The following is a 27,658-nucleotide window of genomic DNA, read 5'->3' as shown; positions in this document are numbered from 1 at the left end:
CTTGGAATTGTTGTCGATCACATGCGGAATATGAGCCAGCAATGTGATGTGGCTGCAAAAAAGGCAAATGCTCTTTTGGGCTGCATTCATAGAAGCATACCTTCCAAATCCCAGGAAGTACTAGTTCCCCTCTACTCAGCACTGGTGAAGCCTCATCTGGAGTACTGTGTCCAGTTCTGGGCACCACACTTTATGAAGGATGCAGACAAACTGGAAAGGGTTCAGAGGAGGGCAACAAAGATGATCAGGGGACTAGAAACAAAGCCCTATGAAGAGAGACTGAAAGAACTGGGCATGTTTAGCCTTGAGAAGACTGAGGGGAGATATGATAGCGCTCTTTAGTACTTGAAAGGTTGTCATAGAGAGCAAGGCCAGGATCTCTTCTCAATCATCCCAGAGTGCAGGACATGGAATCATGGGCTCACGTTACAGGAAGCCAGATTCCAGCTGAACATCAGGAAAAACTTCCTGACTGTTAGAGCAATACAGCAATGGAACCAATGACCTAGGGAGGTTGTGGGCTCTCCCACACTGGAGGCGTTCAAGATGAGGCTGGACAGCCATCTTTCGGGGATGCTCTGACTTCGATTTCTGCATTGAGCAGGGGGTTGGACTCGGTGGCCTTGTAGGCCCCTTCCAACCCTACAACTATTCTATTCTGTTCTGTTCTATTCTATTGTATTCTATTCTAGACTGAACACTGAGGTGCACGGAACACTGTTACCTTTCCCTCCGAAGCAGTACCTATTCATCTACTTGCAATTTCTTGCTTTCGAACTGCTTGGTTGGCAGGAGCTGGGACTGAAGACGTGAGCTCACTCCGTCACACAGCACTCGGGTCTCGAACTGCTGTCCTGCTGACCCTCCGGTCCACAGTTCAGCATCTTAACCACTGTACAGTTTGTGTACAATTTTAGAAAACCCCAAACCCCAAATTCAAAAACACAGACAAAGCTTTGGCTAGATTGATCGTGAGTGCATGTCCCTTAAGAAACAAATTAAGAATATAAGAACTATAGAAGTAGCACAATAAATATGCTCCCTGCAAATTATTTTCAACTTTAAAAACTTTATAAGGCAACTATCCAGGCCAAGAAACAAGCTGATATAAGTGAGAGGTGGAGGTTGTTGTATTACACAACTCTGAATAAAGATACAAGGTGTTTCTGGAATCTGGTATCTAGAGGACTATCAGATAGTAAGGCTCCTGACTGCTGTATTCCAGCAGCAGCGTGGGAGAAACATTTCACTGAAAGTTTTCTTGACCCTGACTCTTCAGATTTAATTGTAATTGGGAAGACAGACAATTTAACTGAGTGGCCTGATGTCCATCCAAAAGAGATTAGTGATTTAATCAGCCAACTAAAAAACAATAAGGCCCCTGGACCTGATAGCATACCTTCAAATGCATTACAATGCAATGCAAGCTGGTGGGCTTTTTTAGCCCCCTTTTTTAAAATTTATGCAACAAGACAGTTTGTTTCCCACATATTTGGCGCAAGGCAATTTTAGTCTCCATATACAAGAAGGGTCAGAGGCAGGATCCAATAATTATCATCCCATAAGCCTCTTGTCTATAGTTGGGAAGATTTACACAAAATTGTTATGTAAATGTCTTCTGGATTGGATGAGAAACTCCAAAGTGATAGGAGACGAACAAATTGGTTTTACTCCTGGTTGCTCAACTTTGGACCACTGTTTTGTTTTGGCCCATCTAGCTGAAAAGTATTCTAAACTAAAAGGGGGCCAATTATTTTCTGCATTCATAGATTTGAAATCCGTGTTTGACTCAGTTTCGAGAAATAAGGTATGGGCAAAATTAGAAATGCTGGGTATTGATAAAAGACTTCTGTATTTGATCCAAAATCTTTATCATCAGACGGAAGTAAAAATCAGACATAATCCCAGTGGTAGCCTGTTGGCTCCAATAGTATCAACTAGGGGTGTAAGACAAGGCTGCGTTTTAGCTCCATTTTTGTTTAATATTTTCCTGAGCAATTTACCTAATGCTTTGAATTCTACAGATTCTCATCCTCCAAAACTGGCTGATACAAAGATCCCCATTTTACTTTCTGCAGACGACACTGTCTTAATATCACAGACCAGGGTTGGCCTCCTGCGTCTGCTGGCAGTGTTCACTAGCTGCTGTAAAATTAAATCGGTTGAGAATTAACTATAATAAATCTAAAGTGCTGGTTTTTTCAAGACGCAGGAGGACCTTTGGATGGTCTGTGAATGGGAATCGTATTGAACAAATTTCAGGCTATTTGGGTATATACTCTCATAAAACTCTCAACTGGTCTCTGGAGAGAGATAGGGCTAGAGCAACAGCTAACAATACAGCTGCTGCAACAATAAGGTTGTATTATACCAAAGGGGGTCAATGTGTCCCTGCTGCACTTCAAGGTTTTAAGGCTAAGTCACTTACGCAATTGACATAGGGCGTTGCAATCTGGATCAAAGCTGTTAACTTTTCAGTAGAATCTGTGCAGGCAGCTTTCATACGCTCCATCCTTGGTCTTCCAAAGTGTGTGGCAATGCCTGCTCTCTTTGTTGGAAACTGGACTACAGACAATCATCTCGAGAGCTTGGATTAGCGCATTACATTTTTGGATCCGTTTATACAGCCCTGGATCCCTAGGTTATTTATACAAGATACATAATGACCCTTACGTCTCTGAGTGGATGAAATTGCTCTTGAATAAGATCAATTCTCTGGGCCTATGCCCAGAGTCTGTAATAACGGTGGAAGCTAATCAGGCCAGAGCTCTTCTGTCTCAAAGGGTCAGGGATTATGATCTACAAGCTTTAAGTTCTGCAGCAGGTAGAACTTGTTCTTCTCTGTTTTTGGGTGCAAATCTGAGTTATGGGCTGGTAGAAGCAAAATATCTCTCAATCCTTAACATTACCAAATAGCAGCGTGTGCTTACTTTAGCAAGATTTAATGTCTTACCCTCTGCTCTGTTACAAGGGAGGTTTCAGAAAACTAGTCTTTTAGATTGCTATGCCCATGTGGAAGGAACAAAATAGAATCGGTTATTCATGCCTTACTTTGCTGCTCCTTTTATATAGAGATAGAGAGAAATTACTGTCTGATACTAGATCAGATATAAATGTACTACTTTACTGTTTTAGGACAACAGAGGATAGGGATACAATCGAGGCTTTTGCTAAATTCTTTTTGAATGCTATGAGAATAAGATCGCTTCAGAACTGATTTTACCATATATTTCCCAAATGTGTTTGTAGACTCTTTGTATTTTTGTATGTTCAAAGTCTGGTCAGTGACCGTAATAAAGATGATGATGAAGATGATGATTAAAATAACAAATAAGAAGGTGTTAACAAATTGTAATGCATGTTTTCAAATGTAAAAAATCACAGCGAAAGTTTATTTTAAGTTATATATTTGCTCTTAAGAATAAAATATGTACACCTTATCATTGTTAATTGAGTAACATGGATACTTGTAAATTGTACAATTTATTACGCATTTGTTGAACAAAGTTGTACAGACAGATAATGTATATGTATTATAATGGAAATGAAATAAAGAACAGTTAAAATCTATTAAAAAAGAAGAAAGAATGCTGAATGGCTAATTTGAATGCTCTGTCCATCTGAAGTGTATTTTTTTCTTTCAGGTCACCTCACTGACAGTGAATGTAATCAGAGGCATATTTCCAAAAAGGGCTCACTGACAGACTGTAAGAGGAGTTCCAGCAGATCTCAAAAAAAAGGGGAGGAGTCACAGCCATCAGGATACCACAGTGAAGGCAAGAAGAATGGTTTAATTCTTAAATCTGTGTGTCTGTCCAGTTTGGAATGTGAACTGGATCTCCTTTCTGGATGTATCAGTTCAGAAAGATAGTGTGAAAAGTGCTGTTAATTGCAAAGGAAGCTATTTATGTTGTTCACACTGCTTTCTCCTTCTGTTCTTAAATGGCAGGGGAAACACTGAAGGAGAAACAAGCCCCCAGAACTGCCCCTAAGATATCAAGCAGTACCAGCAGGCTGAGGGAATTTAAAGAGACAGTCAGCAACATGATCCACAACAGACCATCACAGACAAGCCAGGGCTCACCACATGGAAGGAAGGATCAGACTGAAATACAGTCACTGCCCAGAGCTCTGCTTGTTCAGTCTCGAGACTGGGAAATGGAGAGTACCAGTAGTGAATCCAAATCAAGTTCTTCTAGCAAGTACCGTCCAACTTGGAGACCCAAAAGGGAATCACTAAACATAGACAGCATCTTCAATAAAGAAAAGAGGAAACAATGTGGCTACACACAACTCAGTCCCTTCTCTGAAGATGCAGGTAAAAATATGGGAGAGATGTGCATTGGGATGGAGAGAAAAATGTATTTGTCTTTTTTGGTTGATAATGCAGAAACATTTATATATGTATGCTGTTGGCTAATATGCATGGCTAGTCCATTTATTATACTATGTCAGATGAACATTTGAAAATCTGTGAGGGAAACCTGAATTTCCCTTTTGTGCTATTTTGTCTGTTTTGTATTCTGAACAACATGGAAAGAGAAACATTTTCCAAAATACTTCAGATCCACCCAGATCCATCTTTTTTTTTTTAGTGAGGACCATTTGTCATTCCTCTTTACTTGTATATGCAAAACACATAATTTTCATCTTACTTTCTTCAGCGCAATGTTTTAGGGCAGTAGACTAGAAAAGGAAGCACCTAGTTACTACAGCTTCCCTTGACAGTATCTGATGGTGAGATTGACTGGTACAAAACTGGCAAGTGCTTAAACCAGGGCTTGCCTGTAATAGGAAAACCCTGTAATTATTAGACCAAAATCTAATCTTCAATAAATAAACCACCAGAACTCAAAACTGGAGATGAAAATACTAGCTAAGACCATTTGCCATGAATTGCTAGGAGGAGGGATGCAAAAATTTTAACCAGAAACCTGCACAAAGAATGGTGAAGGCATCTTGAGGTGACACCCTACCCCCCAACCTGCAAATGGCTTCAGAGTTCCTGTGAGTGAAAGAGGGATGCCTGGATTTAGAATGGATAAATGATGCTGTTTGATGATGTGGCAATCAGATGAGGACAAAAAAACCCTGAGAACTACTAGAAGGCTCTATAAAGATTGCACTGAAAAGTCAGTTGAAATGTGATGATGGACATCTAAGTGTATGAAAGGGAAAGATGGGCGGATTGATTTACAATAGTCATTTATAGCACCAAAAAAAAAGGCCAGTTAAAAACAATTATTTAATTCAAAGCTTTTCATTTATCATTTAAATAATTCCTAAATAAAAGAACATAGTAATCGCTTGTTGTAAGCTTAAAAACGCAGTGAATTCAAATTTAATACAGCCTTTCTACAACTTGAAAGGCACCCACTGCGTTTCTTAATTATTTAAGTTGTACTACTATGAAAAACAAAACTCTGCTTAGTTTTAGATAATGAGCAAATTGCAGAGATTAGGCAGTTGCTAGCCATAAATTAGGAGTTAACGGTAACTCAAATAGATCAGTGGATAACACCTGTGGTGTCTTGTCCTGGTTCCAGTATCAAGCTATTGTATACGTACATGAACTATTGTGCTATATATATTCATAGAATAGTAGGGTTGGAAGGGACCTATACGGCCAACGAGTCCAACCTCCTGCTGAATGCAGGAATCCAAGTCAAAGCATCCCTGACAGATGGCTGTCCAGCCTCGTCTTGAACGCCTCCAGTGTGGGAGAGCCCACCACCTCCCTAGGTAATTGGATCTATTGTCGTATTGCTCTGAAATTCAGGAAGTCTTTCCTGATGTTCAGCCGGAATCTGGCTTCCTGTAACTTGAGCCCATTATTCTGTATCCTGCACTCTGGGATGATCGAGAACAGATCCTGGCCTTCCTCTCTGTGACAACCTTTCAAGTACTTGAAGAGCGCTATCCTATCTCCCCTCAGTCTTCTCTTCTCAAGGCTAAACATGCCCAGTTCTTTCAGTCTCTCCTCATAGGGCTTTGTTTCCAGTCCCCTGATCATCTTCGTTGCCCTCCTCTGAACTCTTTCCAGTTTGTCCGCATCCTTCTTAAAGTGTGATGCTCAAGATCTGCAAATCAGCATTCCCTGCACCTCCTCCTCCAAGTCATTCATAAAAATGTTGAAGAGGACTGGGCCCAGGACTGAGCCATGCGGTACCGCACTCGTTACCTCTCCCCAGTTTGAGAAGATCCCATTGATAAGCACTCTTGGAGTCTGATCCTGTAGCCAACTGTGGATCCACTGGATCGTTCTTTCATCTAGCCCACTTTGAGCTAGTTTGCTCATCAGGAGATCATGGGGCACTTTGTCGAAAGCTTTGCTGAAGTCGAGGTATATGATGTCCACAGCATTCCCACAGTCCACAAGGGAGGTTACCTGATCAAAAAATGAGATCAGATTTGTCTGGTAGGATTTGTTCTTGACAACTCCATGTTGGCTTCAAGTCATCACTGTATTGTTTTCAAAGTGCTTACAAATGGATTGCTTTAGAATCTGCTCCAGAATGTTCTCAGGGATTGATGTCAGACTGACTGGTCTGTAGTTCCCAGGTTTCTCCTTTTTACCCTTTTTGAAGATAGGGACAACATTAGCCCTTCTTCACTCATCTGGCACTTCACCCGTCCTCCATGATTTCTCAAAGAGAATGGACAGTGGCTCTGAGAGTTGTTCTGCCAGTTCCTTTATTACTCTAGGGTGCATTTCATGTGGCCCTAGAGATTTGAACTCATTCAAAGTAATTAGGTGTTCCTTGACCATACGCTTATCGATCTCAAGCTGCAATCCTGCCCCTTCAGCCTGTACTTCGCCTTTGCCAGGGGAGTCATAGACCCCCTTTTGGGAGAAGACTGAGCCAAAGTAGGAATTGAGCACCTCTGCCTTTTCTTTGTCATCTGTTATCATTTTCCCATCATTTAATAGCTGAACCAGCATTTCTTTCCTCTGTTTTTTACTGTGCAAGTAGCTGAAGAAAGCCTTTTTGCTGCTTTTAGCATCCCTTGCTAACCTCAGCTCGTTCTCAGCTTTAGCTTTCCTGACACCATCCCAGCAATTCTGTGCTACCTGCCTGTACTCTTCCTTTGTTACTTGGCCTTCTTTCCACTTCCTATATGTGTCCTTTTTTTGTTTTCAGGTCCTCTCTAAGCTTTTTGTGAACCACATTGGCTTCTTCTGTTGTCTTCCACCTTTTCTTCTTGTTGGAATGGTTTGTAATTGTGCCTTGAGAATTTCCTTTTTTTTAAATGCCCACCCATCTTCGACTCCTTTTCTCATTAGAGTCGCTTGGCATGGGACCTTACTTATCATTGTTCCAAGTTTATGAAAATCAGCTTTCCTAAAATCCAGGGTACGTGTTTGGCTACACGCAACTTTTGTTTCCTTTAGAACCAAGAACTCATGTATAACATGGTCGCTTTCCCCCAGAGTTCCCGTAACTGCTACATTATCCACTAGGTCATCCCTGTTGGTTAGGATCAAATGAAGGACAGCTGATCCTCTAGTTCCTTCCTCTACTTTCTGTAGGAGAAGTTATCAGCAATACTAGTCAGGAATGTCTTGGAGGGACCATGTTTGGCAGAATTTGTCTCCCAGCAAATATCAGGGAAATTGAAGTCCCCCATTACTTCCTTGAAACATTGGCAATTTGCTTTTCAAAAGTTTCATCTTCATCTTCTCCTTGATTGGGTAGCTGGTAATAGACTCTGAACACCATATTCCTGTTATTCTTTGCTCCATTTATTTTAACCCAGATGTTCTCGATGGGGCTACCAAGCTCATCCTCCTGTATTTCTGTGCAGAGATAGGTATTTTTCACATATAGTGCAACTTCACCTCCCTTTCTGTTCCACCAGTTCTTTTTGAACAAGTTATATCCTTCAATTGCTGTATTTTGATTGCACAGAGGGCCTTCTCTGTGGTGGCCCCTACTCTGTGGAACTCGCTCCCTAGGGAACTCCACCATGCCCCCTCTTAATGAGCTGCCACCACACATTAAAAACGTGGTTGTTCAGGCAGGCATTTGGGGTGCGTTAGGGTATTTTTAGAAATATGATGTTTTAATGTAAAATTTTATTATTTTAAAACTGTTTGTATTGATGTACATCATCCAGATGGCTGGTTGACCGGCCAGATGGGCAATTAAGAAAATAAATACATACATACATACATACATACATACATAAATGGGGGTCACCCCACCCAAGTTTCTGTTACACCTATCAAGTCATAATATCCTTCTCGTATTAAGAGTTCAAGTTCGTTCTGTTTGTTTCCCATACTCTGAGCATTAGTATGTAGATATCGAAAGGCCATGTGCTTTATAGCCTGGCTTCCTTCCTACATGTTTTTGAAGACTGTTATTGGGCACTATTAGAGCTGTTCTCTCCATTGTAGTGCATGAGCCTTCGTCCATTGTTATCCCCCAACTTTATGTCTCCCTCCCCTGAAGGGTTCAGTTTAAAGCCCTCCTAAAGAAGTTCTTCATGTGTGGCCAAACACATTATTTTGGAAGGGGCCTACAAGACCATCGAGTCCAACCTCCTGCTCAGTGCAGGAATCCAAGTCAGAGCATCCCCAACAGATGGCTGTCCAGCCTCCCCTTGAATGCCTCCAGTGGGGGCGAGCCCACTACCTTCCTAGGGAATTGGTTCCATTGTCGTATTGCTCTAACAGTCAGAAAATTTCTCCTGATGTTCAGCCGGAATCTGGCTTCCTGTAACTTGAGCCCATTATACCGTGTCCTGCATTCTGGGATGATCGAGAAGAGATCCTGGCCTTCCTCTCTGGGACAACCTTTCCAGTACTTGAAGAGCGCTATCATATCTCCCCTCAGTCTTCTCTTCTCAAGGCTAAACATGCCCAGTTCTTCCAGTCTCTTTTCACAGGGCTTTGTTTCCATTCCCCTGATCATCTTAGTTGCCCTCCTCTGAACCCTCTCCAGCTTGTCTGCATCCTTCTTAAAGTGCGGTGCCCAGAACTGGACACAGTACTCCAGATGAGACCTAACCAGTGCTGAGTAGAGGGGAACTAGTACTTCCTGGGATTTGGAAGGTATGCTTCTATGAATGCAGCCCAAGAGAGCATTTGCCTTTTTTGCAGCCACATCACATTGTTGGCTCATATTCCGCTTGTGATCAACAACAATTCCAAGATCCTTCTCAGTTGTAGTGTTGTTGAGCCAAGTATGCCCCATCTTGTAACTGTGCATTTGGTTTCTCTTTCCTAGGTACAGAACTTGGCATTTATCCCTATTAAATTACATTCTGTTCTTTTCTACCCAGTGCTCCAGTCTATCAAGATCACTTTGCATTGTGTTTCTGTCTTCTCAGGTATTAGCTATCCCACCCAATTTTGTGTCATCTGCACATTTGATCAGCATTCCCTGCACCTCCTTCTCCAAGTCATTCATAAAAATGTTGAAGAGCACCGGGCCCAGGACTGAGCCCTGCAGTACCCCACTTGTTACCTCTCCCCAGTTTGAGAAGGTCCCATTGATAAGCACTCTTTGAGTCCAATTCGGTAGCTAATTGTGGATCCACCAGATCATTGTTTCATCTAGCCCACTTTGAGCTAGTTTGCTCATCAGGAGATCATGGGGCACTTTGTGGAAAGCTTTGCTGAAGTCAAGGTATATGATGTCCACAGCATTCCCACAGTTCACAAAGGAGGTGACCTGATCAAAACATGAGATCAGATTCGTCTGGCAGGATTTGTTCCTGACAAATCCTTGTTGGCTTGGAGTAATCACTGCATTGTTTTCAAGGTGCTTACAGATGGATTGCTTTAGAATCTGCTCCAGAATATTCCCAGGGATTGATGTCAGACTGACTCTTCTGTAGTTCCCAGGTCCCACGTAGCTGAAGAAAGCTTTTTTGTAGCTTTTAGCGTCCCTCACTCACTTCAGCTCGTTCACAGCTATAGCCTTCTTGACGCCATCCCTGCAATTCTGTGCTACCTGCCTGTACTCTTCCTTTGCTGCTTGGCCTTCCTTCCACTTCCTATATGTGTCCTTTTTTGTTTTCAGGTCATCTCTAAGCTTTTTGTGAAGCCACATTGGCTTCTTCTGTTGTCTTCTCCCCTTTTTTCTTGTTGGAATGGTTTGTAATTTTGCCTTGAGAATTTCCTTTTGTAAAGGAAATGTTTTGATGAAGATGTTTTCTTCACAGTTCTTTCTTTATCAAGACTAGGAGCAATTAATAATTATTAATTGTATTGCTTATTGTAAAAAACGTGTATCCCATTAGAACATAAGCGTTTTAGAAGAGCCATGCTGGATTAGACTAAAGACCTACCAGGTATAGCATCTGGCTATAGTGACCAGCCAGACGCCTATGGGAAGCCCACAAGCAGAACTAAACATGAGGGCAAGAGCACTATGCTGTTCTTTTCCCCCAGTTAGTCATATTCAGAGGCATGCTGCCTCTGATCCTGGAGCTAGGCTATAGCCATCATTGCTAATAGCATATACTCTACTCTTCAGAAGGAAAGCAGAATGGCCTACAACCCAAAATAAAATTACGTTATATAATAAAAACATCATTACAAACAATAAAAAGAAAAAGAAAATAGCAGCATGAAACAGCAAAGTAAACAACCATACCATTGTTAAAGAAAAATAGATCCAATGCTGGTTTGGTTGAATAGTCAGGATTTATTAAAGCACATCACAGCTGTGGGGGAGGCAGTCAGAACTGCATCTCCCCAAATACAAGAAGCAGGATGTATTTATACAGACTGTTAGTTGGAGAACAAAGAAAATACACTACACATGCTCAAGAGCTAATTTTACTCAGTAACAGTCTTATCAGCACAGCTGTATTCTTATCTCTTGCTTCTAATTTTCTAAGCTAGTGTAGAGGCAAGGAATTTCCTGCCTGTAATGAGAAAGTTACAATTACCTTCTCATGGTGAGACACATACACATTCTCTGAATTCCATCAGGCACCTTGTCTGAACCAAACTACTTACAAGGCCTAGTCAGGCATACCTTCATACCATCAAAACTAAAGCAACACTGATCTAAATGGGGAAAAAACAACCCTAAGACAAAAGCGGAAGCCAACAATAAAACAACCAAATTGCCTTCAGCCCATGCCAAAGGCCTCTCTCAAAAGCCAATTCTCAACATGTCTACATTAAGCCCTACAGTCCTGACTTGGATTCCTGCATTGAGCATAGCCTTGTAGGCCCCTTCCAACCCTACTATTCTATGATTCTATAATTCCTCCTTATTGGGTCAATTCAGGTGGTGCTTCTTGTGGTTTGGCAAAAGAGGGAGTGGACCTCTTCAACCATATACCAGCCAGGTCCTGCATCCTTCCTAACAGAGACAAGTTGGGCTGATTAAGGTACCATGCACATTCACGGCCTTGCCAGCTGACAGACAGCTATCATCCCTACCCAAGTGCTTCAATGCTCTGTCCCTTCAGCCAAGGTCTAGGGACACTACTGCTCTTCTGCCATTCCAGCAACTCCACAGCCTTCCTGTAATTGGGGGTAGGCAAAGCTCCTTGGCAGGTGTCTTGTTGGAAGAGTTATGTAGAGCAGCAACGTGATTGATTCCATTGAACTTTATCAAGCTTTATATAATGGATGTGTGCTCCAGAGCAGATGCCTGTTTTGGAAGACTGGTTCTGTAGAATCTCTTCACATGAAGATATAGCATCCTCCTCCAGGTATACCATCTTGCTAGTCTCCTATTAGTATGACTTCACAGAGTCCATAAAGAAGAAAGACTTCCACAGTGCTGGCACCTCTCTCTTTATTCTTGTGGCAGTCAGAAGGAACGAAGCATAAAGGTCTTCACCCCACCCCTTTAGGTATAGGTTCCTCACCTTTGGCTTTAGGAAACACAGATCCCATCAGTGCGAGTGCATAGGTAACCACTTGAAGAACATCAGCTACAAGTAAGCAACTTTGAGGGCTAAAGGCATTCCCTAAAGGAGCACACTGTTTTAACAGTTTAATCGTTTTAGGTTTTAATTGGTATTAGCTTGTTTAATGGTTTAATATGTTTTTAGCTGTTTAAATTATGTATTGTTTTATACTGTTTAAATTGTTTTTATCTGTACACCGCCCTGAGATCTTAATGATATAGGGCAGGATACAAATGTTTTAAATAAATAAATAAGCAACATGTATTTACGAAGCTGAAATGTATGGGTGTAGAGTGTGATAGAATGAAAATGGATTCTTCTCTCATCTCATCTTATTTTAATCTTATTAGCTAAAGAATTTATGGAAGATGAGCTAAAGGAGCCAATCTCTCAAGCAAGACCAAACCAATCAAACAGGTATAAGCACTGGGCACTAGGTCAAGGTGCGTACCATGTGGTGGATCAACATCCTCGTCTGATCCAACGGATGGAATCTGGCTATGAAAGCAGTGAACGCAACAGCAACAGCCCAGTCAGTCTGGATATGCCTTTGTCAGAGAGCTCTAGCACCTCTAGGTAGGCTTCATAAAAATACATTTCAACTCATTTTACAACACCAAAGCTCAGTTCACAAGCCCAGTTCCTCATAGTGGTTTGCTACCAGCTGCTACAGGCACTTGCATTGGAGAGCTGCTTTTCAGCCATCACCTTGCCCCATGCTCTAGGCAAGCAGAGAGCTTGCCTCCTCACCCATCAACAGTGTGTCACTTTTTTGTTGCAGATGAGCAAGGAAGTCATTCCCCAACTGTTTACCTTCCTTGTTCTCTTTGATTTTAGTGTTCCCCCCCCCCTTGTTCCCTTCCCGATTGTAGGCAAGAGCAGAAGACCTCAGAGAGAACAAGGAAGGATAACAGCTGGGGATTGACTTCCTTGTTTCTTTCTGCAAGAAAATGTAATTGCCAGGAGCGGCTGTCTTTGCCCAGAGGATGAGGCTCTAACCTAGGAGGCTTCCACACCTGTTAAGATGTTAACTTGTGAATGGATCCTAAAACTCCAGAGTTTTAGATGAAACATACATCCAGTACAGTGTTGTATATGAGTAACTAAACAAAAACATCAAAAACATCATTATTCTCTGTTTTTAACTGTTCTAGAGGGTGTGCATTTTGGGGTTCTCCTAAAGAGCCAGAATGTCATAGGTATCCATGACCTCCGCATTTCAGACTTTGTACTATTCCTGTAGTGAAAATACTGATGTTAACTGACATGGAGGAAATCCGATGTTTTGAAGGCCTTGTACTTCTGTGTAGTTGGTAAGTCCATGGCAACCAGAGAAAAGACTACAAAAGAACTGCAACTAGAAGACTGTGTGCCTTTATGTGTTTTCTCATAAAAGCTGTATTGGTCAATCAAAGCTAAAGCCTGTCAAGTTCCTTGGTCCCCTCCATTCACACACTCCAAGGCACCAGGCTTCATGCTCATTACTTCATTAGTTAGCTTCCAGGTTCTTTACAAATGCAAATCCTCGGAGACTCTCAGGCTACAAAGGAAAACAGCTACTCCACACAATTACGAATATCAGTAGAGGAGCCAAGTGGGAATCAGAGACGTTGCTGGCAGTTTGAACAAGAACTTGCGGTCCAGAATAACTTGAGGGATTTTTCAGTGGTATTTATTTATTTATTTATTTATTTATTTCATTTTTATACAACCCAATAGCGAAAGCTCTCTGGGTGGTTCATAAAATTAACACCACAAAAATACAACAGAAAATACAATATAAAATATAATAGATTAAAACTACAGAATAAAAATACAACCAGAGTAAAAAACCTAGCAGCAGTGCAGATATTTAAAATGCAATAGCTGATTTAAGACAGCAGACCTAAAACACTGGAATGCTAAAATGCTAAAAACACCTGGGAAAATAAAAAGGTCTTCACCTGGCACCAGAAAGAGTGGCACCAGGCAAACCTCTCTAGGGAGTCCTTTCCATAGCTGGAGTGCCACAGCAGAAAATGCCTTTTTCCTGGTAGCCACCTGCCTTACCTCTTTTGGCAGAGTCTCCTGAAGAAGGTCTATACAGTCAGTAAAAACAAGACCTGGAGCTGACTGTGGCTCAGATCATGAGCTTCTTGTTGCAAAATTTTGGCTTAAATTGAAGAACATAGAGAAAACCACTAAACCATTCAGGTATGACCTAAATCATATCCCTTATGAATATACAGTAGAGGTGACAAATAGATTCAAGGGATTAGACCTGATAGACAGAGTGCCTGAGGAACTATGGACGGAGGTCCGTAACATTGTTCAGGAGGCAGCAACTCAATCTACCCCAAAGAAAAAGAAATGCAAGAAAGCAAAGTGGCTGTCTGATGAGGCTTTACAAGTAGCTGAGGAAAGAAGGGAAGTGAAAAGTAAAGGGGAAAGGGGAAAATATACCCAACTGAATGCAGAGTTCCAGAGAATATCAAGGAGAGACAAGAAGGCCTTCTTACATGAACAATGCAAAGAAATCGAGGAAAACAACAGAATGGGAAAGACTAGAGATCTTTTCAAGAAAATTGGAGATCTCAAAGGAACGTTTTGTGCAAAGACAGGCATGATAAAGGACAAAGAAGGCAGGGACCTAACAGAAGCAGATGAGATGAAGAAGAGGTGAAAAGAATACACAGAAGAACTATACAGGAAAGATCTGGATGTCCCTGATAGCCATGATAGTGTGGTCACTGAACTTGAGCCGGACATCCTCGAGAGTGAAGTCCAGTGGGCCTTAGGAAGCATTACTAACAACAAAGCTAGCAGAGACGACAGTATTCCATCTGAGCTATTTAAGATCCTAAAAGATGATGCTGTTAAAGTGCTGCACTCAATATGCCAACAAATTTGGAACACTCAACAGTGGCCACAAGACTGGAAAAGGTCAGTTTACATTCCAGTTCCAAAGAAGGGCAACGCCAAAGAGTGTTCAAACTACCGTACAATTGTGCTCATTTCACACGCCAGCAAGGTGATGCTCAAAATCCTACAAGCTAGGCTTCAGCAGTATGCGAACCGAGAACTACCGGAAGTACAAGCTGGGTTTCGAAGAGGCAGAGGAACTAGAGATCAAATCGCCGACATTCGCTGGATCATTGAGAAAGCAAGAGAATTCCAGAAAAACGTCTATTTCTGCTTCATTGACTACGCTAAAGCCTTTGATTGTGTGGAACACAACAAACTGTGGCAAATTCTGAAAGAGATAGGAGTACCAGACCACCTTACCTGTCTCCTGAGAAACCTGTATGAGGGTCAAGTAGCAACAGTAAGAACCAGACATAGAACAACCGATTGGTTCAAAATTGGGAAAGGAGTACGACAAGGCTGCATATTGTCGCCCTGCTTATTTAACTTATATGCAGAGTACATCATGAGAAACGCCGGGTTGGATGAATCACAGGTCGGAATTAAGATTGCCGAGAGAATTATCAACAACCTCAGATACGCAGACGATACCACCCTAATGGCAGAAAGCGAAGAGGATCTAAAGAGCCTCTTGTTGAGGGTGAAAGTGGAGAGTGCAAAAGCTGGTTTGAAACTCAACATTAAAAAACGAAGATCATGGCATCTGGCCCCATCACTTCCTGGCATATAGAAGGGGAAGAAATGGAAGCAGTGACAGATTTTATTGTCTTGGTCTCCAAGATCATCACAGACGGTGACTGTAGCCATGAAATTAAAAGACGCTTGCTCCTTGGGAGGAAAGCTATGGCCAACCTAGACAGCATAGTAAGAAGCAGAGATCACCTTGCTGACAAAGGTCCGCATAATCAAAGCTATGGTTTTCCCAGTAGTAACGTATGGCTGTGAGAACTGGACTATAAGGAAGGCTGAGCACCGAAGAATTGTTACTTTCGAACTGTGGTGCTGGAGAAGACTCTTACAAGTCCCCTGGACTGCAAGGAGGTCATATCAACCCTGAGTGCTCATTGGAAGGACGGATACTGAAGCTCAAATATTTTGGCCACCAAATGCCAAGAGAAAACTCCCTGGAAAAGACCCTGATGCTGGGAAGGATTGAAGGCAAAAGGAGAAGGGGACGGCAGAGGATGAGATGGCTAGATAGCATCACTGATGCAATGAATATGAACTTGAGCACACTCCGGGAGAGAGTGGAGGACAGGAAGGCCTGGCGTGCTGTGGTCCATGGGGTCATGAAGAGTTGGACACGACTTAACAACTGAACAACCTGGAGAAGGACCCCTGAAGATGATCTTAGGATCTGGGCAGGTACATATGGGAGGAAGCATTCCTTCAGATAACCTGGCCCCAAGCTGTTTAGGGCTTTGAATGTTAATACCAGCATTTTGAATCGGACCCAGAAAGAGACTGGCAGCCAGTGCAGCTGGGAAAGTACTGGCATAGTATGATCTCATTGACCAGTCCCTGTTAACAATCTCACTGCCCTGTTTTGGACCAGCTGAAGTTTCTGGGCCATTTTCAAAGGCAGTCCCATATATAATGCATTGCAGTAATCCAGACAAGAGGTTATTAGAGCATTGTAGCTAGGCTATCTCTGTCCAGATAAGGGTGTAGTTGATATATCAGCCTAAGCTGATAAAAAGTGCTCTGTGCCACTGAGTTCACCTGTGCCTCAAGTGACAATTTTGGGTCCAAGAACACCCCCAAACTACGAACCTGATCTTTTAGGGGGAGTGCAACTTCTTCCAGAACAGGTTGAACATCACCTAGCCAGGCAGATGAACCACCCACTAACAGTACCTCCGTCTTGTCTGAATTGAGTCTTAGTTTATTGGCCCTCATCTAGTTCATTACCATGCCTGGGCACTGATTCAGAACAGCCACAGCCTTACCTGGATTTGATGAAAAAGAGAGGTAGAGTTGGGTGAAATCCGCGTATTGATGACACCTCAACCCACATCTCCGAATGACCTCCCCCAGCAGTTTCCTGTAGATGTTAAAACAGCATGGGGGATAAAATAAGAGCCCTGTGGAACTCCATGGCATAGTTGCCAAGGCACAGAGCAATAATCCCCCAGCATCATCTTCTGGAATCAGCCATCCAAGTAGGAACGGAACCACTGCAGTGCAATGCCTCCAACTCCCAACCCAGACAACCTATCCAGAAGGATACCATAATCGATGATATCAAAAGCCACTGAAAGGTCTAAGAGAATCAATAGGGTTGCACTCCCCCAATCGCTCTCCTGGCAAAGATCATCCCACCGGGCGACTGAGGCAGTTTCCGCTCCAAAACCAGGACTGAAGCCCAGTTGAAATGAATCTAGATAATCTGTTTCCTTCAAGGGTGCCCTATTGATTCAAGGGTTGTCCCGCAACCACCTGCTCAAGTACCTTGCCCAGGAAGGGGATGTTAGCCACTAGCCTATAGTTGTTAACGTCTTCTGGGTCCAGGTTAGGCTTTTTCAGGAGTGGCCTAATTACTAGGGGTGTGCAAGCTTTGGCTTCAGATTTCTGAAGCATTGTGGCCATTCGGGGACATCTGCCACCTTGGGCAAACTGAAACTCATCCAATAAAACTGGACCAGACAGTTGTGGAATGACCTCTCCAGAGAGGCTCACCTGGCCACCTACACTGTAGTCTTTTCAGCTCCAGATGAAGACCTTTTTATTACTTTTTAGGCCTTCAGTTTCGCTTTTAAATGTATTATTGTGTTTTTAGATCTTTACCCTGCTGCTAGTTTTTACTTTGGTTTTATTCTGTTTAAAACTTTTAAAGAATATATATATTATGTTTTATCATCTTGTATTTTAGGGTTTTAATTTTTGTGAAATGTCCCAGATAGCTTTAGCTATTGGGTGGTATAGAAATGAAACGAATGAATGAATGAATGAATAGGTAATAGAATCTCTAATTCGCATTCACTGTGAATAAGACTGGTGCTTATGTAAGCCTTTAGCCATAGCTAAGGCCACTGGGAGGAAAGTGCACCCAAGAGGGTGGAGAGTGCAAATATCTATCTTTTAAAAAGGGTGCAGAGCATGTATACTAGCCCCAGATAGTTCAACTAAGTATCAACAAGCTCTAGAAAGAGTGTAGAGATCCTGATTCTACTATTAGTTCTTCAGAATCAAACAAATAGACCAAGATGCTTCATATTAGAATAACATTGTTTTTCTTCCTTTTAAAGGGATTCTCATATGAAACGACCTGGAAGTTTTGCCCCTGCCTGGCGTAATATCCCCAAATCACATAGCAGCAGCATCTTGGAAGTAGAGTCTGCCTCATATGCTACTTGCTGGGCAAAGAACAAGCACTCCAGTGGCAATGGTATGGTGTCAGTTTCCATCCCCAAATACTTGTAATGCTGGAGTGTAGGGGGCCTGTTCGCACCATTAAACAGTCCATCAGGGTTTGCAGTTTGAAACCAGAGGGTCTTCCAAGCAGGAGGCTCCTAGCATTACCAATCAAAAGGCACTGTGCAGCCATTTTGTCTCTTATCCCTTAACAGATTTTTTTTTTTTAGTAAGAAAAAAGATAAGACGAAGTGGTGAGAAAACACAGGATTACAAATGGAAGATGACTGGGGGGCTGTCTACACAACAACGGAAGGAGAAGCACATCAGGGTATTCGCGTTTTCAGGAAATCGGCTTTGATCTATCAGGAACACATGAAGCCAGACAAGTGGAGTATGCTATACCTAAACGCCTGCTTTTCACGGGTCACAAAGGTCTTGGAATCAACATACTTCTGGGTCAGGTGGCTGGAGTAGAACTGAATGTCCTCAACCTGGCAGGGGCTGCTGAACCAATGAGAGAGGCTTATTTCCCACCCCTGTCCAGGCTTCCCCCACTACTACGTTATTATGACTGGAGAGTAACTAATTCACAATTCTGAAGGCTAGAAACAGCACTGCAGCACTTTTATGAATGACAAAAGGCAGGCTAGATACTCCCCATGAGAGCACCCCACCAGCCCCATTCCAACAAACAGGGAATTATAGCTCCAACCCCCCTTTCTCCTTCTCTGGCCACTTCTCCCTGCTCACAGTGATGGGCTTCTCTGCTCCTGTGAACCCAACGCCATGCTGGATTGCTACTGTGATAAAGCCCTAATATGTATGTGTTTAATGCCAAAGGAAAGAGTATAACCTCCCCGTTCGCTCACTTTTCAATGAAGTCTAAATTATCCAGTGCAGCATCCAAAGGCTCCCCATGAGAGCATCCCACCACCCCAATTTCACCCTATTCCAGTGAACTGTCACACAATTATAACTACCACCCCCTTTTCCCCATCTTGTGCAGTTTTCCATGAAGAAACCAACATCCTAGATTATCTGGTGCAGCATCTGAAGGCTACCCATGAGCTACCCCCACCACCCCAATTTTACTCCATTCCAGCAAACTGTCATGGAATTACAACTTCCAACCCATTTTTACTGCAAACATCAGAGAAGCAAAATAACACGACATCAGAGAAGCAGAGTAACACAGACATCAAAGAAATGAAGTAACACATACATCAGAAAAGTGCATAATGGCAGCTCTCAAAGGGGAAAGGGAGGCTAGTTAAACCCACTGGCAAAAAGGAAGTGCAGCGCGATTCTGAAGACTTGAAAGAGCGCAATAGCATTTTGATGAGTTGGAAAGGCCGGCTAGTTTCTCTAGTTACTCTCCCTAGTAGTGCCAAAGGGGAAAACAGCCAGGTCACAAAGGTATACCCAGGAGTTAATGTGCAGGAATGTGGCACAGATGGTAAAGCGGAACCCCCCTGAGAGCTGCTTTAACTGAACCCCTTCCCCCCCGGAGTTATACGACTTTCTGGTAATGTGGCTTTTCAAGATGGAAGCTGCTGGTTGGCAGCGCACTGGCCATGATGTCCTGTGCTGTGAATGACCTTGAAACACTCCCAGTTTGCTGGAAATCCCCTGTGAAGACAGTCCCTTAGTCTGTGCACCCAATAAAATTCTGTGAATGAGGAAAGGTGATTGCAAAATAAAAGTCTAATTTGAAAGCACCCCAAGAGGGGCACACATTGCTCTCTCTAATGACTTGGGCCAGGTGTCTGTAGTGGGAGCATATGTAGCGGTGGTTGGGAGAAAGCATTTTCCAAAGGGGTTGTGTGTTGTCCCCTCGAGGTCATCAACAGGGTTAAACAAGGGAAGGGGCCCCATTATTATTTTTGTGTTCATGCTCATCTGTGGTTCTTTGTATTATTTCTGTTACTTGGCTAATTAAGGAATGACTGCTTGTCTAAATTAGGACCTGTTAATGGGGAAAACTTTTTTATTGGTGAGAGACAGAGTTCTTAATCTTACAGAAGGGAAGAGTGTAATAGTGTACTAGTTGGAGGAAGGCTGGACTATTGAATACCTTGATGGAGAGAGCACAATGAAATCTACTCTCTTAATGAAGTAGAAGAGTGAGACGGAGGGAGCAATCCTATGTCCCCTAGACAGCATCTGGTGGGACATAGGATTGTTTGTTTTCTGGGATCTGAGGTCAGAAACAGGGCTTCAACCTCAGAGCCCAGAAACTGTTCTCCCCTCCCCCTTTCCCTTGTAGCCAGCTTGGTTCTGGCTATATCTCTGCACTTGGAAACAGAGCACGGAGTTGGGGAAAGGGGGTATTCCCAGGGGCAAGGAAGAGAGGAGACTGGGGCATCAGCCATATGACATTTCCTATGGCCATCCCAGCCTCCTTCCCTCCCACTCCAAAATGCCTCTGCTAGACGGGTGAAATCGCCCATCTAGAAGAAATGCAGGGCAGCTGGATAGTGGAGGTGAAGATCACATCTTCAGCTGCCCTGCATTGGATACTTGGTAGCCTCCGAATTTGGAGGCTGCCGACTATCTTCATAGGATTGCACACTAAAAATCAAACACCCCTTGCCTAATTTTCAGCTTGCTGCCCACTGAAAATCTCTCACTAATTTATCTAAATCTTTGTCTAATTTGTCAAATCATTTCTGAGAAGTATACATAACAGGTATATGTTTATGATACTGAGTACAACAAAAAGAATACCTAGTTCTTGTTCGTAGTCTGTGTGCATCCCACATATGGGCTCTGTGCCTGCACTGAGTCTCATTCGAGAAGCTTCTATAGCAGAGGAACGTTGTGGCGGGAACCCTTCCCCTGCCATCCACTGCGCATGTCCCAGTGGGTTCCCACCCATTCCCTCCATTCTTTTTTGACCGCCATAGTGGATAGCCTTCTTGGAGCTTCCTCTCTGTTAGAAAGAGAATTGCTGAGGTTCTTATTGTTATTTTTGTTGTTGTTTGTCCTGTCTTCCTTGTCATCTGCCTTGTTGTTGTCATCCACCAATTTTTTTTTTTTTAAATTCCTTCATCGTCTTTGTTGTTCATCCATCTCTCGACCGCAGCTGCGGTGCCATCTTATGGCCACAAAGGCACCTTTTCGGAAGTGTGTCACGTGTGCGAGTAAGTTGCCCCCCACCAACCCTCACTCCCTCTGCCTTTTTTGCCTGGGTGAAGGACACCTCCCTCATTCCTGCTCCCTGTGCCAATCTTTTACTAAACAGGCATGGAAGAACAGAGCAGAAAGACTTAAGGCAGAGCTGTGGAGGAGAGTGTTGTTGGCTACAGACCCCCAAAAACACTGCAGGGTCCTTTACAAGTGACAAACTTGAGGCGACTATGTCTTCTTCCAAGCCAAAGTCTCCTCGTCCGAATACCTCAGTTGAACAGACTGATCCTCTTGACTCCGGGGTGCTCTTTAGCATTCTTGGTCATGAGAAAAATCACAAAGATTCCAACGTTGGGATCAAATGGCCTGAAAAAGCATAAGAAAAAGAAGGTTGCTGAATACTCTTCGAAACTGACAATCCCAGCACCTCCTCCATTGTTAGACTCACCAATTTGTGTACTATCACCGGCACCTGCTGCTCCAGTCACCAAACCAGTATCGACCATGTCTGAGGGTGAAATCCTGGAATGTTCCCCTCCGCTTCCAGTCTGTCAGGATCGAGAGATTTCTCCATCAGGAGACTGTCAGTTGCCAATGAGGCAGAAAGCCCCACATCGCCATCTCCCATCCCCTCCTCGGGATCGAGAGCATCGGTTCCGTTCAGATTCGTATCATTCTCCTTATCGGGATCACCATTTTGACCCTCACTACAGGGACAGATCGAGATCTCCCCAAGGTGATTGGGACAGATGCTCGGAATGGTGTTACCCTCCGCAAGGGTCTTACCATTTTGTCGAATGGCGTGCTGCTCGGGATCAAGAGTATTTTTCAGAGCACTCCAGGTATGCTGCCCCATGCTCCCCTCGGTATCAGCCTCTTCTGCCGAGCACTATGTCCCATCCTCCTGGGAGGGATGAGTTTCTGGTGCCTCCACCTGTGCCACCTCATTCCTCTTTGCTCCTGAGGAGCCAAGTAGAGCCATCTAAATCAGTGCACTCGGTCTCGACTTCAGTTCCGCAACTGATTCTATCAGCAGACCGTGCACCACGAACAACTTCGCACCATGACTCCGCTGATGACTACCAGTCAGATTCCTCTTCTTACTCATCTGTCCCACCATTCGTTCCATCTCCAGATGATGTAGTGGGCTCCCATGACGGGGCGTCCCCCTCTGAGAATACGTTTAACTTCACTGAGCTGGTCAGCAGAATGGCACATTCCCTGGGCATCGAAGTACAGCAGCTGGAGGAGCATATGCGAGATCCCGTTTTCAACGCAGTCCACACCAAGTCATCAAAACCGGTAGCATTGCCTTTCCTCCTGACTGTCCTACAGACCATCCTGCAGTCTTGGAAGGCCCCCTCCTCCATGGCTCCAATGTCTAAGCACCTTGAATCCTTTTATAGGGTGCAGGAGAAGGATGCAGCATTTCTGTATTTACATCCACACCCCAATTCCATCATCATGGAATCGGTGCAAGGTCGATTGCAAAAATCTCATGCATCACCTGTTGATAAAGAAGGGAGAAGATTAGACCTCCTGGGTAGGAGGAATAATCTCTGTGGCTGCTTTGGGGCTCTGAGTGGCCAATTACCAGGCCATGATGGCCAGGTATCAGTTATTTTTGTGGGAGAAGATGGACACCCTCTGTGCCTACCTCCCAGAGGACCAAAAGGAACTTGCCAGGGTCTTCCATGTCGAAGCTGTCAAACTATCAAGACAGCAGATTAATACCTCTAGGCATGGTGCAGATTGCAGTGCCAACTTGATGGTTCCATTGCCCTCAGGAGACATGCCCACAGACAACCCCTGTCTGTGGGGTTGATTCCTGAAGCTAGGTCTCAAACAGAAAACCTGCCTTTTGATGGAGAAGGGCTCTTCAATTCAAAGATGGATGAGCAAATGTACTCTGTTCAGAAAGCAAAGACAACCACCCGTAAGATGGGCCTGGGTCCTCAACCAGTACAGCAAAAGTACAAGAGCCACATGTGGTTTCGTCCCCAGCCATATGCAACCAAACAATAGTTCGGTACCAGCATTACCAACCTACTCAACACCAGACGAAACAGCCTGCTTAGACTGCAAAGTTTCGTGAGGACCGCAGCAGAATCAACTAATCTTTGAAGCGTCAGCTTTGACTCTCCGACCGTCAATGCTCCCATTCTTCCCAACCCCCCCTTTTTCGGATCCGTTCTGACACGCTTCCTATCTACCTGAAATATAATAACATCAGACACCTGGGTGTTGGACTTAATTGCTCAGGGTTATATGATAGAGTTTCACACTCTTCCCCCGTGAGGGCTGTTTGCATCACATCACCATCACAGGCCATCCTTCTGGAGATGTCCACCCTGCTCCAAAAGGGAGCTATTCGGAGAGTCCTTCCATTCCATCCAGACAACAGTTTCTTCTCTGGGTACTTCACTGTACCAAAATGGAACAAAGGCTTTTGCCCCATCATGGACTTAAGGAACTTGAACAAGTTTATCAAGCCCAGAAGGTTCAGAATGATCACTTTGGCCATGATCCTCCCTCTTCTTCGAAAGAATGACTGGTTTGCTGCTGTGGACCTGAAGGATGTGTATTTCCACATAGCGATTGCGGATGCCCACCATCGATACCTGCACTTTGTCATTGATACCGACATGTTCCAGTTTTGGGTCCTGCCATTTGGCCTGGCGACAGCTCCGAGAGTTTTTACCAAGTGCATGGCGGTCATGTGCACATACCTGAGGCTGCAAGACATCAAGGTTTATCCTTACCTCAACGATTGGCTCGGATTCGAAGAGGGATCTTCCATGCCATCGGGATTGTCCTGCACCTTCTGGGTGCATGGGCCTTTATGTCAACAGAGAAAAGGCAACTCTGGAACTGACTCAATGCCTCCACTTTATAGAAGCACTACTGGATTTGACATTTGCACGTGCATACCTTCCTCAAAATCGTCAAAAGCAATTAATTGCCCTCGCAGAGTCTGTCTTCTCCTGTCGTTTGGTCACCGCCCGCACCATCAAAGTTCTATTCGGCCATATGGCGGCTACGTTCTCAGTTGCCAGATGAGCAAGACTTCAGATACGACCACTACAAAATTGGCTGCTCCGAAACATTGACTCCAGTTTGGGTGCTCAGCACTGTTGCCTTTTGATCCCGAACAGGGTGCTAACATCCCTCCTTTGGTGGATGCAGCCATACAACTTGGATCAGGGCATGCCTTTCATCCAGCTGCCTCCTACACGAATTCTGACCACGGATGCCTCACTTTCCAGATGGGGAGCCCACTATGGTCCATTGCAGACTCAGGGCTTATGGTCTGCATAAGAAAAGAAATGCCACATAAATCCTTTAGAGTTTTTTGCGACTTGGAAGGCAGTGCGTGCTTTCGAGCCTTACCTTCAAGGCAGACATGTGCAAATCCTGACTGCCAATACGTCGGTCGTCTGGCACATCCGGAAGCAGGGCGGGATGTGCTCTTCCCAACTTGTCAACCTCACGTTGGACATCTTTCAATGGGCAATTCAGTGAGGCATTCTGTTGAGTGCTGTTCATATTGCTGGAAAGGACAATGTCTTAGCAGACACTTTAAGCCAAATGTACAAGTCTCCTCACAAGTGGCAGATGTCAGCTTGTATTCTGGGTCTCCTCTTCCAGGATTGGGGCAATCCAACAACAGACATGTTTGCCACTCCAGCGAATGCCGTATGCACCCACTTCTGTACAAGGGCGGGGGTTGGTCTTGTAGGCCCCTTCCAACCCTACCATTCTGTGATTCTATGGTCAATCATCTCTGGGTGATGCTTTCCAAATTCAGTGGTGGGGAGAACTTTTCTACCTGTTTTTGCCATTTCCACTCCTCTCCAAGGTGCTGCATAGCACATGATGGGACTGCATTCTCATTGCTCCTTGGTGGCCGAGACAGCTATGGTTTCCAACTTTACTGCATCTGTCAAGGAGACAGTTCCTCCATGGGATCCAGACCTGATATCTCAGGATCGAGGCAGGATCCGTCACCCAGATCTCAACTCATGGAAGCTCACAGCTTGGAAGATCCAACAGTGCTCATTCCTCCTCAAGTTCAACCCGGAGTTCAGGCAATCCTTGATGCAGTGAGGAAGCCAGCTACCCGTCGTTCCTATGCTGTGAAGCGGTTGTCCTTTCAGTCCTTTGCCAATCTTCATGCCTTCGATCCTCTTCAGGCTTCTTTGGAGATATTCTCTTTTTTCTACATAGTTTGTTTCAAAAAGGTTTAAAACTTTCATCTTTACAAGTTTATCTAGCAGCTCTTTCTTGTTACAGGGGGCCGGTTCAAGGTTTTTCCCTCTTCACTCACCGTACTACTAGCCAGTTCCTGTGGGATCTAAAGAACTTGGCCCCTCCAGTTTGAACTTTGGTTCCTCAATGGAGTCTTTCAGTTGTCTTACATGCTTTCCTCTCAAAGCCCTTTGAACTTTTGGCCATGACAGACCTTTGCCTACTGTTGTGGAAAGTTGCCTTTTTGGTCACCATCACATCCTCCAGACATGTCAGTGAACTCTGTGCCTTGAGGATGGACCACCTCTACATGATTTTTCATAAGGACAAGGTTGACATTAGGCCGGATATTGACTTTCTACCAAAAGTAGTCTCTGACTTCCACGTCAACCAGACCATATCGCTACCAACCTTCTTCCCAGACTCTTCTTCTGACCTGGAAAGGAAATTGCACACTCTCGATGTCAGGAGGGCATTGGCTTTCTACAAATCCAAAACGGCATTGTTCCATACCACGCAATGCCTTTTCGTTTCCTATGGCAGTCCCAAGAAGGCCTCTCCTGTCTCCTCCCAAAGGCTGGCTTCCTGGATTGTGCAAACCATTGGCTTGGCCTATGATTTGTCGTGATTGGAACATCCTCATCACCTTGGAGCACATTCCACTTGAGCAGTAGCCATGTCTACATCTTTCACCAGAGGCTTACCACTGTTGGACTTATGCACGGCAGCAACATGGTCGAAACCGTCAACATTTGTGAAGTACTACAAACAATCTGTTTCCTGCCTCCCAGCTGAGCAGAGCAGAAGAAGCTGCTCCAGCTGGTCCAGGGACTACAGAAGCAAGCAAGCTCTCAGAGAGCGATCTATCGATCAGAGTGAGTGAACAGGGGGGGCAGGAAAGAGGAGTTGGCCAGGGGATATGCAGTGGCAGAAGAGACAAAGGAGACAAAGGCAAAGAGGTAAGTGGGCTGGAGGAAGCCCAGAGGGCTGTCCTTTGTCCTTCTGAGTGGCTGTGGGCTCACCAGGTGCTCCTGAGAGCTCCAAATGAATTGGGTGTGTGTGGCCTGAGTACTCCCAGCAGCTGTGTGGACAGGAAGCTTCAGTCTCTTTCCCGCCTCCCAGCAGAGCAGAGGAAGCTGCTCCAGTTGGTCCAAGGACTACAGAAGCAAGCAAGCTCCCAAAGAACAAGTCATCACAGCAAGTGAACAGGGAGAGCAAACAGGAGGTGGCCAGGGGAGGCCCAGGGGGAGGCCCTAACATTTTTATTAAAAAAAACTTTTTTTTTCATTTATTTGTCTTGTAACACACACTTCCATACCAGTGGGACTCTGCTTTTAACCTCCAGTGAGTAAAGGCCAGGCACAGGCTACCCTAGAACAACCAGAAAGCTAGACACAAATAGGGAAAAGAGGCTATGGAAGAACAAGACTCTCCATTGGTGGTGAGCTGCAAGGTGTGTGCCATGTTTGTTTTCTTCCCTGAGAACAACATGGCCTACACCTGCAACACGTGCAAGTTGATCACACAGCTGGAAGAAAAAGTAAGAGGACTGGAGCGGCGAGTGTCAACCCTCCAGGGAATAAGAGAACACGAAGAGTTATTGGACAGAACGTTGGAACTACAGCAGCAAAATGAAATACAGGAGCTAGAAGAGCAAGAGCAAATGCAGGCAGAAGAGGGATAAAAAGGGAAAGAAAAATACTCTGGGTGAATGACTGGCTACGAAGGTGGTGCTGGTGTGAGAGATATGCATTCTGGGACCACGGGCTATACTTCCTGGAACATGGACTGTTGGCAAGGGACGGGTTGCTTACAGCTTAAAGAGGACTTGAAAACAAAAAAGGACACATACAGGAAGTGGAGAGAAGGCCAAGCAACAAAGGAAGAGTACAGGCAGGGATGGCGTCAGGAAGACTAAAGGTGAGAACGAGCTGAGGTTAGCGAGGGATGCTAAAAGCAACAAAAAAGCTTTCTTCAGCTATGTGCATAGTAAAAGACAGAGGAAAGAAATGGTGGTTCAGCTATTAAACAAGGATGGCAAAATGATAACAGGGGACAAAGAAAAGGCAGAAGTGCTCAATTCGTACTTTGGCTCAGTCTTCTCCCAAAAGAGGGTCTATGACCCCCCTGGCAAAGG

At 44.2% G+C, this 27,658-nt stretch overlaps 1 protein-coding gene across 16 annotated transcripts in view; it reads left to right on the top strand.

Annotated features, from left to right (window-relative positions):
- USP54 (ubiquitin specific peptidase 54) overlaps positions 1-27,658 on the top strand; it is a 225,899-nt gene that overhangs the window by 144,613 nt on the left and 53,628 nt on the right. For 15 of the 16 annotated variants that reach the window (XM_084841352.1, XM_084841363.1, XM_084841348.1 and 12 more), the window contains 4 exons: positions 3,645-3,776; positions 3,950-4,318; positions 12,234-12,459; positions 18,036-18,175. In XM_084841352.1, coding sequence (XP_084697478.1) covers positions 3,645-3,776; positions 3,950-4,318; positions 12,234-12,459; positions 18,036-18,175 — 867 coding nt within the window. The remainder of the gene's footprint in view (positions 1-3,644; positions 3,777-3,949; positions 4,319-12,233; positions 12,460-18,035; positions 18,176-27,658) is intronic. The other variant, XM_084841362.1, reaches the window with a different exon arrangement.

Source organism: Heloderma suspectum, chromosome 3 (genome assembly GCF_057233095.1).
Source record: "Heloderma suspectum isolate Gila_16-S chromosome 3, 16-S_ref, whole genome shotgun sequence".
In the NCBI taxonomy this organism is placed as follows: Eukaryota; Metazoa; Chordata; class Lepidosauria; order Squamata; family Helodermatidae; genus Heloderma; species Heloderma suspectum.
The sequence above is the reverse complement of the archived record's forward strand: the minus strand, read 5'-3'. Positions and strand labels throughout refer to the sequence as shown.